Source organism: Heloderma suspectum, chromosome 6, assembly GCF_057233095.1.
Source record: "Heloderma suspectum isolate Gila_16-S chromosome 6, 16-S_ref, whole genome shotgun sequence".
In the NCBI taxonomy this organism is placed as follows: Eukaryota; Metazoa; Chordata; class Lepidosauria; order Squamata; family Helodermatidae; genus Heloderma; species Heloderma suspectum.
In genome coordinates this window covers 118,557,535-118,576,265 of record NC_139463.1, presented here as the reverse complement: position 1 = coordinate 118,576,265, position 18,731 = coordinate 118,557,535, and the positions used below count along the sequence as shown (strand labels likewise).

The 18,731-nt window shown below is 43.8% G+C and overlaps 1 protein-coding gene across 1 annotated transcript in view; it reads right to left on the bottom strand.

Moving 5' to 3' along the window:
- LOC146342842 (vomeronasal type-2 receptor 26-like) overlaps positions 1–14,315 on the bottom strand; it is a 35,217-nt gene extending 20,902 nt beyond the window's left edge. The window contains exons 1-2 of the mRNA XM_084808031.1: positions 14,236–14,315; positions 11,133–11,424 (exon numbers count right to left, since the gene is read on the bottom strand). Of these exons, the coding sequence (XP_084664157.1) occupies positions 11,133–11,424; positions 14,236–14,315 (372 nt within the window). The remainder of the gene's footprint in view (positions 1–11,132; positions 11,425–14,235) is intronic.
- Between the last annotated feature and the right edge of the window lie 4,416 nt (positions 14,316–18,731).

Genomic DNA, 18,731 nt, shown 5'->3' with positions numbered 1-18,731 from the left:
AGCCCAGATTTGCACAACATATTATGGCCACAATTTGGGTACATTTTGCTTTAAGGGAAAAAAAACACCAAGAAAAGTCCCCAGACTCGGGGAAAAGGCCCATGGCTTGTAACACACATGGAAGCTGAGCCAGGAGCTGTGAGGGAATCCAGTGGGCTTAAAAAGGACCAGGTTTCCCCCTGTGACAGTCAGACCTAAGGACACTATTCAACAATTATTCATGGAAGAGAAATGTGGATGCTATCTAATTCTGTGCTAATCTCTTCATAGAAAATAACGTGATAGCTTTGAGGAGACATTACCTGCCAAGGTTGCAGGTCCTGAAGTTCACTTTTTCTGCCATTTACCATTGCTCTGTGATTGGATCTCAAAGAATACAAGGCATGTAAAGAATGAGCCACAGCATAGACAGCATTATAAATACTGTAGCTGTGGCCAGTCATGTGCATTTCAAAAGAATGCCCGTGAAGGCTCTCCAGCCTCTCCTCCCCAGTACATCTTCCAGACACCTTGTACGGCACCAGGGGATCTGGAAATGAACAGTCGAATACTTGCTCCCAGAACTCCTCCAGAAAATCATCTGCTTTTGTCCAATCAGGTTTAAGGATCTGAAGAACTTTCTGGAACCCCAAAGGTTCATGTGAGTGAATCGAGAAGGAAATGGCACCTTGGAATACTTGCAGATCGAAGTCCTGGCTTATGCTTGGTAGTATAAAATCTATCTGGGCAGTTATAATCCATACCTTTCCAATAAGTATATTTTCCTCATGTTTGGGGATTCCCATAATATGTGTAAAATACCAGATATACATAATGGCAAACGATTCACCGTAAATGACAAATATTCTGGATTTCCTAAAATTGATAAGTAGATACATATCAGAGGCCACAGCATTCACTTCATTTGCGGCACGTAAATGCTCTTGGCTTGGGATTCGTCTTGTGAAATCTGAACAGATCCCATTCTGGGAAAGCAATGTCTCCAGGGCATTCAGGAAAAGTTCTCCCTGATCATCATCCACAACAAAGAGCCCAACCCACGTCCATCCAAAATACTTCAGCAAGCTGACAATTCCCCTATACTGATGAGCTTCATTTGGGACCATGCGGTAAAAGACAGGGGTCTGGATCGTCTCACCCACTGCTGGTGCAAAGGATCCATATGTGAGCTGAAAGCATCAAAAGTAACAATAAGGGGAATTATTTCCATTTAATAAATTATTGAGAGGTAGGTTTTATATCATAGAATCATAGGGTCAGAAGGGGCCTATAAGACCATCAAGTCCACCCCCTGCTCAGTGCAGGAATCTAACACTTTAATGAGCTTCCACCATGCATTGAAAATGTGGTTGTTCAGGCAGGCATTTGGGGTAGGTTAGGGTATTTTTAAACAATGTTTTAATGTATAATTTTACTGTTTTAAAGTGTACTGTTATACATCGCCCAGAGTGGCCGGGTGACCAGCCAGATGGGCGATTAAGAAATTTAATGAATGAATGAATGAATGAAGCATCCCTGATGGCTGTCCAGCTTCACCTTGAATGCCTCCAGTGTGGGAAAGCCTACTACCTCCCTAGGTATTTGGTTCCATTGTTAGATTGCTCTAACAGTCAGGAAGTTTTTCCTGATGTTCAGCCAGAATCTTTGTTCCTGTAACTTGAGCCCATGATTCTGTGTCCTGCGCTCTGGGATGATAGAGAAGAGATCCTGGCCTACTTCTCTGTGACAACCTTTCAAGTACTTGAAGAGAGCTATCATATCTCCCCTCAGTCTCCTCTTCTCAAGGATAAACAGGCCCAGTTCTTTCAGTCTCTCCTCATAGGGCTTTGTTTTCAGTCCCCTGATAATCTTCATCATCCTTCTTTGAACCCTCTTCAGTTTGTCTGCATCCTTCTTAAAGTGTGGTCATGGTGCCCAGAACTGGACACAGTACTCCAGATGAGGCCTAACCAGTGCTGAGTAGAGGGGAACTAGTACTTACTGGGATTTGGAAGCTATGCTTCTATGAACGCAGCCCAAAATAGCATTTGCCTTTTTTGCAGCCACATCACATGGTTGGCTCATATTCAGCTTGTGATCTACATAGGGATGTATGAAAGTCACTTACCGTTTCGTGGATCTGCTTCGCGGTGGGGGGAAGCACTCCGTCCCTCCCCCCGGAATCCTTGACGGGGGGGGAGGCTCTCCATCCCTCCCCCCGGAGTCCTGCCCGGCCAGCCCCGCTCTGCGGGGATTCCATGGAGGCACCAGCCAGCTCCGCCCGCAGCTGGACATCCGGCCACTGGGCAGCAGGGACGCAAATGGCGGCGGCCGTAGCCGCCACCATTTGCGTCCCTGTACTTAACCGTGATAGGCTATGTAAATATTTATGTAGCCTATCAAGGCAAAGTAAAAAAACTGCGTACGCAAATGGTGGCTGCTATGGCAGCCGCCATTTGCTTTCGCTATTTTTCGCCGTTCTAGCCTACGTAAATATTTATGTAGGCTAGAATGGCTAAAAATAGTGAACGCAAATGGTGACCACCATAGCCGCCATCATTTGTGTAGGCTGCGTCCATCCATGGCCAGCCAGTAGTCCAGCCGCCGCACCCGCCGCTCCCGCCGCCGTACCCGCCGCCGCCACTGCCACCGAATCCGCTGCATCCGCACCAAGTAAGTGCCATTCCAGGGGATTCCACGGGGCAGGGCTGGGGGGGACAGGAGGCCATTCCGCCACAGATTCCGGGGGCCCATTGCCAGTGCATTCGGCCTCACTGGAATCTGTGGAGGAATTTCTCTCCATCCCTAGGTCTAGAACAATTCCAAGACCCTTCTCGTTTGTAGTATTGTTGAACCATGTATCCCCCATCTTGTAACTGTGCCTTTGGTTTCCTAGGTGCAGAACCTGGCATTTATCCCTATTAAATGTCATTCTGTTGTTTTCTGCCCAGCACTCCAGCCTATCAAGATCACTTTGAATTCTGACGGACCTCCGGCAGGAGCCATTTCGTTCTGGCAGTGACCTGCAGAGATCCGCAGGTTGCTTATCACAAACAGCTATGAAAAGGTTGAGAAACCTTTTAAAGTTCCCCTGGAATTCTAAGGGGAATCTTACAGTACCGGTTCAAATCTGGCAATTAAACCTAATTGAGCTTTTTTTTTTTTCCCTGTCTCTGCAACTATACTTGCTTGTTGTGGTTCTGGAAGTGGAGGATGGCAGTATCAAAAGGAAAAAAAAGAAAGGTCTGGGAATACCACCTACCCCCCCCCCATTGCTCCCCTGGCAAAGGTTTCTCGAAATGCCAGAGGTGAAGAGGAGTTGCTTGCTTTGATAAAAACTATGTCTTCTGAGCTATCAGTGCAGTCAAAGAAGCTTGAAACAATCCAGGACACAATCACTGCCCTCCAAGGGGCTGTGGATTTAATTAATTGTTGTTGTTGTTCAGTCGTTCAGTCGTGTCCGACACTTCATGACCCCATGGACCATAGCACACCAGGCCTTCCTGTCCTTCACTCTCTCCCAGAGTGTGCTCAAGTTCATATTAATTGCATCGCTGATGCTATCTAGCCATCTCATCCTCTGCCTTCCCCTTCTCCTTTTGCCTTCAATCTTTCAATCTTCAATCTTTCCCAGCATCAGGGTCCAGATGCCATGATTTAGTTTTTTTTAATGTTGAGTTTCAAACCAGCTTTTGCACTCTCTACTTTCACCCTCAACAAGAGGCTCTTAAGATCCTCTTTGCTTTCTGCCATTAGGGTGTTCTCATCTGCGTATCTGAGGTTGTTGATAATTCTCCCGGCAATCTTAATTCGGACATGTGATGCCTCCAACCCGGCATTTCTCATGATGTACTCAGCATATAAATTAAATAAGCAGGGTGACAATATACAGCCTTGTCGTACTCCTTTCCCAATTTGGAACCAGTCGGTTGTTCCATGTCTGGTTCTTACTGTTGCTTCTTGACCCTCATACAGGTTTCTCAGGAGACAGGTAAGGTGGTCTGGTACTCCCATCACTTTAAGAATTTGCCACAGTTTGTTGTCATCCACACAATCAAAGGCTTTAGCATAGTCAATCAAGCAGAAATAGAGGTTTTTCTGGGATTCTCTTGCTCTCTCCATGATCCAGCGAATGTTGGCGATTTGATCTCTAGTTCCTCTGCCTCTTCGAAACCCAGCTTGTACTTCGGGTAGTTCTCGGTTCACATACTGCTGAAGCCGAGCTTGTAGGATTTTGAGCATCACCTTGCTGGCATGTGAAATGAGCACAATTGTATGGTAGTCTGAACACTCTTTGGCGTTGCCCTTCTTTGGGATTGGAATGTAAACTGACCTTTTCTAGTTTTGTGGCCATTGTTGAGTGTTCCAAATTTGTTGACCTATTGAGTGCAGCACTTTAACAGCATCATCTTTTAGGATCTTAAATAGCTCAGCTGGATTTAGGGATGTACAAAAGTCACTTACCTTTCCATGGATTATGTTGATGGTGGGGGGGGAGGCGTTCCGTCCCTCCCGCTGGAATCCTTGACGGGGGGGAGGCGATCCGTTCCTCCCCCCTGGAATCCTCCACGGCCGGCTGAGCTCTGCAGCAGCTCTGCGGAGCAGCCGACCAGGCCCAGCCAGGCCAGAGCCATCCGCAGCCAGATTTCCAGCCACGGAGGGCTCTGGGGAAAAAAACAAAACAAAACAAAAATGCGTACACAAATGGTGGCAGCTATGGCCGCCGCCATTTGCGTTCCTTATTTTTGACCGTCCTAATCTACGTAAATATTTATGTAGACTATGACGGCGAAAATAAAGGGGAATGCAAGTAGCGTAGCAGGCGCTATTTGCATCCCTTTTTGATTCACCATTTTAGATTCACCATTTAAATATTTAGGTAGGCTAAAATGGCGAATCAAAAAGGAAAGCAAATAGCGCCTGCTACGCTATTTGTGTTCCCCTTTATGTTCGCTGTCATAGTCTACGTAAATATTTATGTAGACTAAGATGGCCAAAAATAAGGAATGGAAATGGCGGCGGCCATAGCCGCCGCCTTTTGCGTACGCTTTTTTTTTTTAAACCCAGCCATGATAGGCTATGCAAATCTTTACGTAGCCTATCACATCTTTGTTGGTTTTTTTGAAACTCGGCCATGATAGGCTACGTAAATCTTTACATAGCCTATCACGTCTTTTAAAAAAAAAAAACCCAGCCATGATAGGCTACATAAATCTTTACGGAGCCTATCACGTTGTTGTTGTTTTTTTAAACCCAGCCATGATAGGTTACATAAATCTTTACATAGCCTATCACGTCATTTTTTTTTTTACAAGACTGCAAATGGCCGCAGCGGCAGCTGGTCGGAAGACCAGCCGCCACAGCCGCCGCCGCCACCGCTGCCCAGAAGATCCACCCCAGGTAAGTCTCGTCCCGGGGGGGATCCGCAGGGGGGCGGGCAGGTGGCAGGCTGTTCCACCACAGAGTTTGGGGGGCTGAATGCACTGGCATTCCCCCTCCCCGAGATCCGTGGCGGAATTCCCTGACATGCCTAGCTGGAAAACTGTCATCTCCACTAGCTTTGCTGTTAGTAATGCTTCCTAAGGCCCACTTAACTTCACTCCCTAGGATGTCCAGCTCAAGTTCAGTGACCACACTATCATGGCTACCAAGGACATTCAGATCTTTCCTGTATAGTTCTTCTCTGTATTCTTTCCAGTTCTTCTTAATCTCATCAGCTTCTGTTAGGTCCCTGCCTTCTTTGTCCTTTATCATGCCCCGTCTTTGCACAAAACGTTCCCTTGAGATCTCTGATTTTCTTGAAGAGAACTCTAGTCTTTCCCATTCTATTGTTTTCTCCGATTTCTTTGCATTGTTCATTTAAGAAGGCCTTCTTGTCTCTCCTTGCTATTCTCTGGAAATCTGCCTTCAGTTGGGTATATCTTTCCCTTTCTCCCTTGCTTTTCACTTCCCTTCTTTCCTCAGCTACTTGTAAAGCCTCCTCAGACAGCCACTTTGCTTTCTTGCATTTCTTTTTCTTTGGGATGGATTTAGCTGCTGCCTCCTGAACAATGTTACAGACCTCTGTCCATAGTTCCTCAGTCACTGTGTCTATCAGGTCTAATCCCTTAAATCTATTCCTCATTTCCACTGTATATTCATTAGGGATTTAATTAATACCTCTCTTCAAAAGATGGAAATGAAGGTAGATGCACGTGAAGATCGAGTAATTGCTAATGAAACCACTACTCAAGTGTCTCACAGTACTTTGTCTCCTGCTCGAATTTCCCAATTGGAGGCTTTTACACGCAACTGGAGGCTTTTACACCTTCATGTCCTTGGTATTAAAGTATTGGCTGCCGATATATGCTTAGCTGAATTTATGGATAAACTTTTGCATGAGTTACTGGTTTTGCCATCTGATCTTCCACTGGATATTGAGCATGCATATTGTGTTCCTGGCTCAATACATGCCACTAAATGAACTTTTGGGACTGTTATTGTTCAATTTTCACGAGTATCTACAAAAAATCATCTTCTGTGTCTGGCAAGAGAACGGGGTGAGTTACGGTGGGAACTAGCAAATGACAAGATTATGCTCTTTCTTGATTATACTAAAGAAGTTGCTGGTAGAAGAAGGCAATTCATCAAAGCGAGAAGTCTGGCAAAGCAAAATAATATGCAATATTACATTAAATACCCTGTTATATTTTGCATTTCTTTTGAAGGCCAGATGAAAAAGTTTTTAAATCCAGATGCGGCCGAATCATTTCTCATTGGTGTTAACATTAAAACAAGGGAGCCAACTTTCTCAGCCTCCAGGGTTGGAATTTAGCCATTTCTACTGCTCCTCTGAAGTAGCAGTAGTCTGGGGTTTAGCTGATAGGATGCCTGGGAAGTTTGCCAGATTAAATGTTTGCATATTTCTGTTTTCTTTCTCCTTTGTGTGTTATATTGTATAAATACCTGTTTGTGTGTGTATGTGTGTATACACATATAAATATTTTTTAGATATAATATTACTTAAAATAAATACATGGGTGTTTTTTTTTTACTTTTTACTTTTTATCCTTCTCTTAAATTTCTTTTTCTTTCTTTTTAATTATCATTAAAGTTAGTATTACTATAATTATTATAGGGTTATGATTATTATTCTCTCTTGTTGGTTAAACTTTTAATGTTTACTAATAGGTGTAATAGGTGGTGGCTTAGTGGTTAAGACACTGAACTGCAGACTGGAAGGTCAGGAGGTCAGCAGTTCGAGACCCAAGTGCTGCGTGACAGAGTGAGCTCCCGTCTTCAGTCCCAGCTTCTGCCAACCTAGCAGTTTGAAAGCAAGAAATTGCAAGTAGATAAATAGGTACCGCCTCGGCGGGAAAGGTATCAGCGTTCCGTGCAGCTCGGTGTTCAGTCATGCCAGCCACATGACCACAGAAGTGTCTTCGGACAGCGCTGGCTCTTCAGCTTAGAACGGGGATGAGCACCGCACCCTAGAGTCGGACACGGCTGGTTGGGGACACCTTTACATTTACACCTTTAATAGGTGTCAATGGAATGGTAATATATGGTTAATGGAAATGGATTGTTTGCTCCCATTTATTTGCTATGAGACTGAGGTTATAACATTGAAATACAAGGCTCACCATTTATGGAGCAGCGGATTGAAGATTTAATAATACCTGCAATGCCTGGAAAAGTGCTGTATAGGTATATTTTGCAACTGGACTTATATTTGGATATTTGGTTAGCTTTCATTGAAGCTTAGATATAATCTTTTTTTTCCCTCTCTTTTTCTCCTTTATTTGCTTTCCTCTTTCCCCCCCCCTTTTTTTTTCTTCCCCAGAATACCGTACTGTTTGAAACTGAAGATTTTGATTATGTTGTTGGTACTGTTTATTTCACTTATAAAAATAAAATAAAGATAGATTAAAAAAAATCATTCTGAATTCTGTTTCTGTCTTCCAGGGTATTAGCTATGCAGCCCAATTTTGTGTCATCTGCATTATGAAAAGCTGTTATTTTAAATATTTAAGGTCACAGCATTTGTATGCCACTTTTCACTAAAGCTGTGCACTGCTTTGGTTCCAGATCCAAATTCCGAATCAAAGCAGGGTGATTTGGACAAAATCAGTCTGGATCTGAAGCAGATCTGAATCAGTCCAAAGTGGGTTGGATCAATTTGATCTTCTTTGGACTGATCCAGATGATTCCAAAGCCCAGACAGCCTGTCTGGGAAATCAAACAATTTGTTTAAGATTAGGAAGGGGGAGCATAGTTGGGTGGGGGGAATGGAGCATTGGCAAGTGACATTTCTATAGGGCTGAACTTTTAACCCAGCAGTCTCCAATCACACATAACAGGAGAATCTGCTTTCATTTCCCAGTGTGAGGGAGTTGGTAGAAGGTGGAGTGTTTTTATTATTGGATTCTGCTAGTGCAGCTTCTTCCCAGTACCTTCCGAGCCCTTCTCAGTCCTATTTCTTAGTCTTTCCTTAATGTTAAATCCTTCTTCTAGAGTATTTAATATATATACACCTTTCTCTTCTAGTTGCTAGGCATCAGTTTGTTTCCTTGCTTTATCTACCTTGTACTGCTTGTTCTTTGGCTTCCCCCCACCCCTTCTTAATTACTACTCCTTCCCTTCACATCTTCCAACTCTTAATCTATATTCTTATAAAAACAAAACTAAACAACAAGAACAACAACCCTGTTCTCTTCTGTTAGGCTTTAGATAGATAGTTAGTCTTAGTGTTATTTCCCTTCCCACCAACGTTTAGCTTGTGTAGGTAGTCCCCCCCATATCTGCTTCTCTGTTGGTTGTGTGTGTGTGTTTGTGTGTGTTGTGTGAGTGCAGTATACACATTATTGTGCACAAGCAGTGTGTGGCTCAAGCAGTACATACACAGTCCAATACATATAGTGGGGCAAAGCACGAGACGCAATGCACATATGAAGCATCTTAGGGGTACCGCCACCCACGGTGCTGCTCTTGGCAGGGGCAGAGGCAGGCAGGAGCAAGGTGCTGGTGAGACCAGCAGAACTACTAGCCAGGCTGGCTCACCCCAGTAGGGATAGTGTGTCCTATTTTTTTGGCAGCAGCAACAGCAGCTGGAGCCCAGTCAGAGGTAGGCATGGCGGAGAATTCCGCCACGGATCTTGGTGAGACCTAATGCCGGAGCATTTGGCCCCCTGAAATCCATGGCAGAACGAAGCCCCCTGCCCCCCCACCCCATGAAATGGACCCGGAATGGAGCCTACCTTGGTCGGCCGTTCCGGTGCTCCTTGAATGGTGGCCGCGTCTGCAGCCGCCATTCATGTCTTTCGAATGGCCGTGATAGGCTATGTAAATACTTACGTAGCCTATCACGGCTAAAACAGGGACACCATTTGCATCCCTGTGGAGGCTGTGATAGGCTACGTAAATATTTACGTAGCCAATCACAGCAAAAAAAGGGAATGCAAATGGCGTAGGGGATGCCATTTACATATTTACATTTAAATATGTAAAAATATTTACATAGCCTATCATGGGCCGGTGCAGGGATGCAAATAGTGTCCCCTACACAGGACGCCATTTGAGTCCACACCAGCCCAGCAGCAGATGGATGCACTGGCAATCGGCCCCCCGGAATCCGTGGCGGAATGGCCTCCTGCCATTAAACTGCAATGTAAAAAAAAATACAGCCCAGATAAAATAATAAACAGTTAACATTACAATACAATGGCAATAACAGCAAGGCTGTAACAGTCTCACACAGGTCAGGGAAAGCCTCTGTGAACAGGTGTGTTTTCACAAGGCATTTAAACTCTCCTCCCTTTCTGCCTTTCGAACCACACATCTCGAAAGTGTTCCAAAGGGTGCATGCCACCACTGAGATGGCCCACTTACATACCACTATCTGGCAACACTGTGTTTGCTGCAGAACAATCAGAACAGCCTCCTCAAAAGATCATTTGACTGGGTGTGTGTGAGGGAAGACAAAGAATGGAATTGTCGTCTCCTTGCTTTGCTGCCCACAAAGTTGGTGTTGGCAAAGAGCCAGGGTTGTGGTGTGGTGGGGGGAAGAGACTGCTTTTCAGAATCCTTTTGCCTTTCCACCAGGCATTTCTGATGTCTCAGCTATTGCTGTTGTTGGCCGGGGAATATGTTTTTTTTTTCATGCCAGAGTTCCCTGTTGCACCATTTGCCTTATATTTAACAGCTGTTTTAAAGAGCTAGTCGGTTTGAAATAAAATATGCCATTGTTGTAGAGATAGTGAAGAGGAGGGCTTGAGGGGGTCTGTGTAATATAAGGGAATTTCCTAAGGTAAAACCTGATTTGAATTTGGAGTTTTGCCTTTTGTTAAGGCTAGGGAGTTAAGTTACATTTGTTTCCATTAGTTTTAAACCAGAATTTACCCAATCGGCACCTCCAAATTCGAATTCAATCAGTGGTCAAAAGTGGTACTTTTCCAAATGTGTGATGTAATTCAGAAATGTGTACTTAACAAAAAAAATTATGAAAAATGTAGGAATGGGGGAGAAATCCTCCATGGATCCCAGTGAGGCTGGATTCAAAAGAATCCGGGCCCCTGGAGTCCATGGAGGATCGGAAGACTTATCTTTCCATCCTGGAGGTATCCTTGCTGGCTGGATCCTCCCTGCCAGCCAGCTCCGGAACGCCAGCAATACAGCTGCCATTGCTGTATTTCTGGCTGGGCGGATTGACTGCGGATGCAAATGGCGTCCACTATGCCATTTGCAGCAGTAAATGTCTTAGTTTAAGCTAAATGCAGCTATTTATAGCAGAGCCGTCCAGCTAGGATTCTGGGGGGGGGGACAGATCGCTGCCGACCCCAGTGGACACCCCCCTGGACCCAGAGTTAAGCGGTCTGCCCAGCCCTAGAAAAATGTGTAGTTTGAAAAATGCACACAAACATTGGAATTCAAAGAATATCAATGAGCATGTAGTTTGCTGGTTTGCACATCCTCAGTTAAGGGTCCTTTTGTCTCAACAATGGGAATAGGGTGATACAATGTTGTCATTTCATGTTGTTCCTTAAACATCAGGTAAGAGTTTGTTTCTCAGTTTTCCTCTTTCTAAACTTTAAAAAGCATTATCATACAGGCAAGTAAAGGAGTGCATTACATATGAGATCAGTAAAAGCCCCAGATGCCCCATGCATCAATCCTACCTGTGGGATCTTGTAGAGATTTAAGATTTTTGCAATCTGGAGTGAAGTATCAAATTTAAGTGCCCCGATGACAGCTATTAGTTTTTTGTGGATATCACATTCATAGTTGGGGACAAAGCTATGGGATTTGAAGAGAAGATCCATGGTGGTGCGATAGGACATCTGTGCATTATTGTAGCTGTCATAAATGTGGAATCCAAACGTGGCATTCAGTAAGATCCTGGGATTCTTGTTGATCTCATTTACAGCAAAAGCCAAGGCCACAGCGTGTTGGTAGAACTTTGTCACTACACTGCAAATAGAGAGAAAGAGTTTTTCCTTGGATAATTCTACAACATACACAGATGTTTTACCACAGTATTCCTGAATTCTGCTCCATTTTAGTTTCCTGATTGTAAGAATGTCCATTTATTTGTAACTAATGCCTTTAAATGACTACGTAACTCTCTTTCTTAAGCCCAAATAAGATTTCTGAGGCATGAGAAGATCTCCTCAGGGAAAGAACCAATGCACATAGGGGAAATGATTTACACTTACTTACTGTTACTTCCTTGTTCTTCAGTTAATCCTACAAATCTTGAATTCGGTTTGTTTGTTTGTTTTTAATATCATAGTTGAATCAACTCTGAATCTTTGGAGTATGGAGCAGAATTAACTAAGGCCAGGTCCAGGCCATATTGCTTGATCATTATCCCCTTCAGATGTTGCAGGCAGCATCTGAAGATATGCCCCAGAGTTTATATACAGTTCAAGAAATCAAAACCACCTTTTCACAGTGGTTGAAAGTGCACTTGCTTCATACACCATCTCTATATCTTTAGTGCAGGAGTGGGGAAAATGTCACTAGGGATGGTTAAGAAATTCAGGCATTTTTTTTTTTTTTTTACCAGAAATCATCCAATTCACAGTTCTTGGAACTGTGGGCAGATCAGAACACAATCAGCATTCAGAAGTTTGTCAATTTCCGAACTTGAAAGGCGGTTCATGAAACCACAACAAATGTGTTCAAAAAATACATACATTTGAAAATGCTCATGAGAATGTTCACACTCCCAAAGTGAGCACAATTGATGTGCAGGTTTGGAAAAAAATGTGTATTAAAATCTGGACACATTTTCATGTAAGCAACAACAACCCACCCTAAGCCTGGCAATCCAATAGAGATGCATATGAGATCGAGCTTTGAGGTGGAAATCAGAGAATCTCAATGAGCCTGGCTTTTGCTGACTCACACCTGGCCCTCCAGATATGGTTGTGCCACTGCTCCCACCATCCTTGAGTGTGCATGATGGGATTTGGACTCCCACAACATCTGGAGTAGCACAGGTCCTCCGCCACTGTTTCAGTATCTATGCATCAAATTCATGCAGAAGTGCAAAAGCCAAAATCAATGTAATGGGGACGCCATTCTTCCCAGGTTTGCTTTAACCGTGGAGTCCGATCAGAGAAGTTGGATGCAGCAGGACGGGGGATCACTATCAATATTGAGAACTTGTAAGCTGGGCAAGGGAGAAGAAAGATGGGGAGAATATCATACAACTGAGTGTGGGGGGGGAGTGGAGAAAAAATAATTTGAATCCAAACCATACAAATATGAGTTTTCTTTAATATTAGAAGGCAGGAGAAAATATTAGAGCAGCTGCAAAGTAGAAGTAGAAAGGCCATTTACATGGTGACAGATGGGGCAGGAGAAAGTACAGGGACCTATGAGAGGTGGTAAGATGCAGCAGTTAACCTAATGGGAGAACAGTGTGGATTCTGGGTATGAAAGAAAGTTTCCAATAAATGGTGTTCCATATAAAACTCATGGTTAGTAATACTTTCTACAGCCTAAGTACAACATGGGAGCTCTGTTTAGAAAATGGTTAATTGTACATCCAATTCCAGGTCTCTGACATGCATTCCTTAAAACAATAAAAAATAAAATAAAAAATGCAAGAGTCCACCAAATGTACGAGCACATTTTTTATCAGTAACTTTTATCATTTGGAAAAACAGGTGGGATCTGCAATTCACTGTTGCTGTGCATCCTCACCTCCAGTCCATTGTTCAGGGTGCCAGTCAGCAAGCCAAGTCCTCCTCCAGGATTATAAGCTCTAAACATCCTCAGCACAGTAATGCATTCTATTCCCCACACCCTGGTTTTATTTTCCAAGGGAAACTCCACATTTCAAGGCAAGTGAGCATACATGGTTCTCACTGGTGTCTAGGGGGACTTTCCCCCCTCATAATGTGTGTTTTTAAGATACTTTATACTTCTGCAAATGTTGTGGGCTGTTACCTCCCCCCTGTTTCCCAGTGATCCAATTTTAGTTCCATTTCTATCAACATCCATTTCTGTTCACTATCAGAGGGACTAATTTCCATAACTTCTGCCATACCCAGCCCATTGTGCAGTACTGACATTGCCCAGAATTGACTTTGTTGTTTGATTCATCTAAGTATACAAGTTTTCCTGCTCATCAGTGTTAACTTTCTCAACCTGGTGGTCTTTCCCACTCCTTATCCCAATGTCAACATGTTTTGGAAGTTCTTCAAGAGGTGAATTTCCCTGTACCCCTTTTCTTGCACTCAATTCTTTCACTAAATATTTTGCATCCTGCAAATTATTATGCCATGCACATGTTGCCATTTTCCAAATGTGGTGCAAGGAAGAAATGCTAATCCTCCTCCCAGCACACAAACACACATCACATTGAGATCTCTCATTCTTTGATGAGTTTCTGCTGGGCTTGAAAAACCTGGTGGCTCAGGTGGGCATTTGGGGTGGGTTAGGGTTTTTTACAGCTGTGTTGTTTTGTTATGTGCTTTTCTGTTGTTGTTCAGTTGATTATATATATTTGTTATTAGTATTGTACACCGCCTAGAGTGGCCAGGTAGCTGGCCAGATGAGTGGTTAATAAATCCATTTAAAAAAAAATTATGAGAGGGGGAAGTGAATGATAAGTAGGGTAGAATACAGGCAGATATTACCAGTTGAGAAGACATGTGCCTGACAGGAAAGGCTCTGCGATCCTTCAGCATTTACTTGTAATTACAGTATTTACAGTTATCATCTAGCCAAGATGAAATGATGCAGGGAAGAGGGGAAAAAACCCAATACCTGATATAATCAGAAAACTCATGCCAAGGAAGTTCCTTGAATGAAAATTCTGCAAAGTAGAAATTGATCATAGAAACCATCGCACCAATAAGGAGGTCCCCCGAATTAAATGACTCATGTGGAACAGGGATAGGATCAGTTGTGAGGCATTTCATGGTATCTACTTCACACACCCAATGAAGAAGCAGAAGAAGCAACAACAATGCTCTCAGCCCACACTGCTGGAAACAATGCTTCTCTCTAGATGCAAATGTTCCCGCATCCATCTACACCATCTGCTTGGTTATGCAAGCTCCCTTGGCTGGCATGTGATTTTTACCAATATTCTTCATGAACAGAGACTTATTTGCCTTCGTTATAGCAGCAGCAGGGTCTGAAATCCATGCCTTAGACAGCCAACAGAGAACGTCAATACATGGATGAATTCTGGCCTATAAGACCCGAAGAATCAAGTGACAGAGAGCAAAGTGACAGAGCCCTGCCAGCCTCTTGCTCTGAATGACACAAAAGGAGGGGTTGTGTCACCACCTTGCTACTTGCTTCATCCTTGTTTTCTAGCATTCTGGAAATCCACTGGTCCTTCCTCAGGGGAAAACACAAATTACAGTGAATTGGATAATAACAGGGAAGAGATTATGTCTTGGATCTGAGTGGCAGCATGGATGACAAATACGTTTTTCAGATCAGAAGTGTGACATCAGCCATAGGCGTTCCACATGGTGGGGAAATACGAGCAGGAATGTATGGGCATGAGAGGAAGTCCAGAACTTGACTGAAGGAATGCTATACTTAGGGAGGAGCATTAATTCAAAACTCAAACTTGGCAAAAATTTCTAAAATCCACATCAAAACTCATTCTGTTTTCTCAAGACTGGATTCTGATCTCTCTTTTTTTTCAATTTGCATGAAAATGTGTGTGTATTCTGTAAATATTTTCCCCAATGTCCACACCAGTTTAGAACATCTTTGAAGGCACATTCTTTAGTTATAGACCAAAAGAGGAAAGAAGATCCTTGTTTGACTGTGCTATTCTGCCATGGGATAATCACCTAACTTATCCCACTGTCCCACTATATTTGGAGGAATCTCCCCAGTTTTTCCTGCCACCGTTTCCTTCTTAAAATGTTGATATTTGGGACGATGAAACTCCCAGCCACAAGGCTCTTTGACCTTTCAGGTTTATAGAGGGAATTATTTGCATATGGTAATAATATGCCGCTTTTGAAATAATAGGTTAAGATTGTTTTACTGTACATAGGCTAAATGGCCTTGGGTACCATACATCATAAGAGATTCCTCCATGCTAATAAACTGTCAGCTGCTTTTCCCTCAGATCAGATTTCCCAAAACTCCACTTGGCCAATCCCACACAACAGGAAGAGGAGCTATAGAGCAGTCTTCCTTTGCCTCCAGTTCTTCCTGTTGCCTCTAGCTTCTAGGATTAGTATAGTTTCAAGTTCTCTTCCCAAAGATCCCAATTATCAGATCTCAGACTGAATCCTTGTTTTGCTGGCCTCTGCTGTCTCCTGCCAACAACCCCACAGCATGGCCTCCTGCTCTCCAAAGCTGCTGGTGCCAGCTTCCAAGTGTCCCTCTAGAAGAGTTCTCTAAGAGATGGGCTTTCCCTTTTCCCAGCTCTGAGTTCTCTTCTTTCAGCTGCTAGCCCCCCTCTCATCCACCACACAAACTGACTTTAATGGGGTCCAACAGACTTTTCACAGACCTTTTAAAATCTCCTGGCTAATCACAGCCCTTACCGAACTTCTAACTAATCGTCAACTTGGTTGTCCTGCTTGATCAATCCAGGCAAGGGTAGCTTCTCCTGTAGACATTTTTTTTAAAAAAATTCAGACTGAAGCCTCCTATCATTTGCAACTGAAACTCAGTTAGCCTCAACTGTTTGTGTTTTCGTACACCAGCCTCCCCCAACCCAGTGCCCTCCAGCTTTTTTGGATTTCAACTCCCACCAGCCCTGGCCAGCATGGACAATGGGGAGGAATGCTGTGAAGAGTTGTCAGAAACATCTGGAGGGGACCGTGTTGGGGAAGGTTGCCATGCACAGTCACACAACCAGGCTTCTGACCCACTCACATACAGTATAACATCACAGAGGTCACACAAATTGTATCAACATTCAAGAAAGGTCACCTAATACAAACCCCGACTCAATGCAGGTTAGCCACAGGTAAAACATTCCTCCTTACCCCTCCTCTATTCTCCTTCACCAGGTTTGGCTTAGTTTTGTAATCCTGTAACAGGAAGAATTCAATCTTTGGATTTGGTAGGTTACAGAACTGCATCATAACTATGTGCAAACCTAGTGGAATGTAAATTGTCTGCAAGGACTGGGGCTAGGACAGAACAGCTCTCTGCAGTATTACACTGTTCATTTCTGTCATTGGCCACTAATTAAATGTCCTGCCTGTTAAGTAACTAGGTAAGGCAATGTAAAGGACTCTGAAGAATTGCCTATGTAAGTACAATGCATTTCTTTTCCTAAAGTCTCTCTGTAATCCTGATCTGTCCAATAATATCACCCTCAGTCAGGGAAGAAGATTTGAGGAAGGGACTGTAGAGATTGGAGGGGGGGAAAGCATCTTGGACAATGTGTAAGAAATGAAAAATCAGTACATCAGAACTGTTTTTCTCTTTTTAAATGGTGTGTCTGATCACACACATCCCCTGGGGCTCAGAGACTGTTACGTGAGGCACACACTCTGACCTGAAAATCTACTCCACAAAATGTTCTAGTGATACATTTAGGGTGAAATTCCACTATGCACATCTTCAAAGGTAATTTTTGTTCATGGTTTGGTAAGAGTGTACGAAAGTCACTTACCTGGTCTCGCAGCTTGCTTCGTGGGGGGGGGAGGCGCTTCGCTGCTCCCCCCGAAGTTCAGGCCAGGGGGGGGGAGGCTTCCTGCCTTGCCCGGCCGAAATTCAGGCTGGGGAGGAGCGCCCCATCTCCCCGGCCGCGAACTTCAAAAGAAAAAAAAAAAACCCCTGTGATAGGCTACGTAATGATTAACATAGCCTATCATGGCTAGATCTGCAAAGTCAGCCGTGATAGGCTATGTTAATCATCACGTAGCCTATCACGGGTGACTTTGAAAAAAAAAAAAAGCGCTATTTGCGTTGCCCTTATTTTCGCTGTAGTCTACCTAAATCTTTATGTAGACCACAGGGACCAAATAAGGAACGTGAATGGCGGCTCCCTATGGGGGCCGCCATTAGCCGTATGCGCTTTTTTTTTTTAAAGTCACCCGTGATAGGCTACATGACGATTAACGTAGCCTATCACGGCTGACTTTGCAAATCTAGCCGTGATAGGCTACGTTAATTGTTACGTAGCCTATCACAGGGGTGGTTTTTTTTTTTTACTTCTCTTGTAATGGTGGCGGCGGCAGCCGGTCAAAAGACTGGCTGCCGCCCCCGCCCCTGACAAAGACCTGCCGAACCGCCGCCGGGACCCGCCGCCGGGAGGGACATTCGTGAAAGGTAAGTCCCATCCCAGGGGGGGCGGGGGGCTGGGGGGCGGAGAATTTCTCCCCGAACAACCTTCGGAGGACCAAATGCGTTGGCGCTCGGCCCCCCCGAAGTTTCGGGGAGAAATTCTCCCCCATCCCTATGGTTTGCATATGAATGAATTAACCATCATGGTCATATGAGCTGCCAATGCATACACCAAAAAAAGATACATAGTGATATACATACACATAGTCTACAATGCAAAATGTTTAAAGTAATAAACAGATGCAAATAAAACTTTACATTTATATATATATACACACACACACACACACACACATATATATATATGAGTTAAAAGTAGTGTTAGATTAAACCCTTCAAGTTAAATTCCATCATTACAGTTCACCATATTGACCTCCAGAAATTCTCTTCTCAACCTTTGAGCAGCCACTGCAAACCTTGAGGCTCCATCTGTCACAATTTTGTTAACATCAAGAGAGCAGATATATAACTTTAGCGTCATCATCTCCCTCCGATATATCCCATAAGACAATTAAACTAAAGTTTGTCTTAGGTTTGCATATGACCGAGCTGTACCAAGCAGAGCTACGAAGAAATCACATCAGACTTTGGAGCTTTGGGAAGGAAACTCAAGAACTTTGGGGGCCAGATAGTTTTCTCATCCATCCTTCCAGTAGTTAGAAGAGGGATAGAAAGGGAAAGAAAAATACTCTGGGTGAATGACTGGCTATGAGGGTGGTGCCGAAGAGAGAGATTTGGATTCTGGGACCACGGGCTATACTTCCTGGAAGATGGACTGTTGGCAAGGGATGGGTTGCACCTCACAAAGGCTGGGAAGAATGTGTTTGGCCACAGCATGAAGAACTTTATCAGGAGGGCTTTAAACTGAATCCTACGAGGAAGGGAGATGTAAAGTTGGGGGTAACAATGGATGATGGCTCATGCACATCAACGGAGAGAACAGCTCTAATAGCGCCCAACAATAGTCTTCACAAACATGTAGG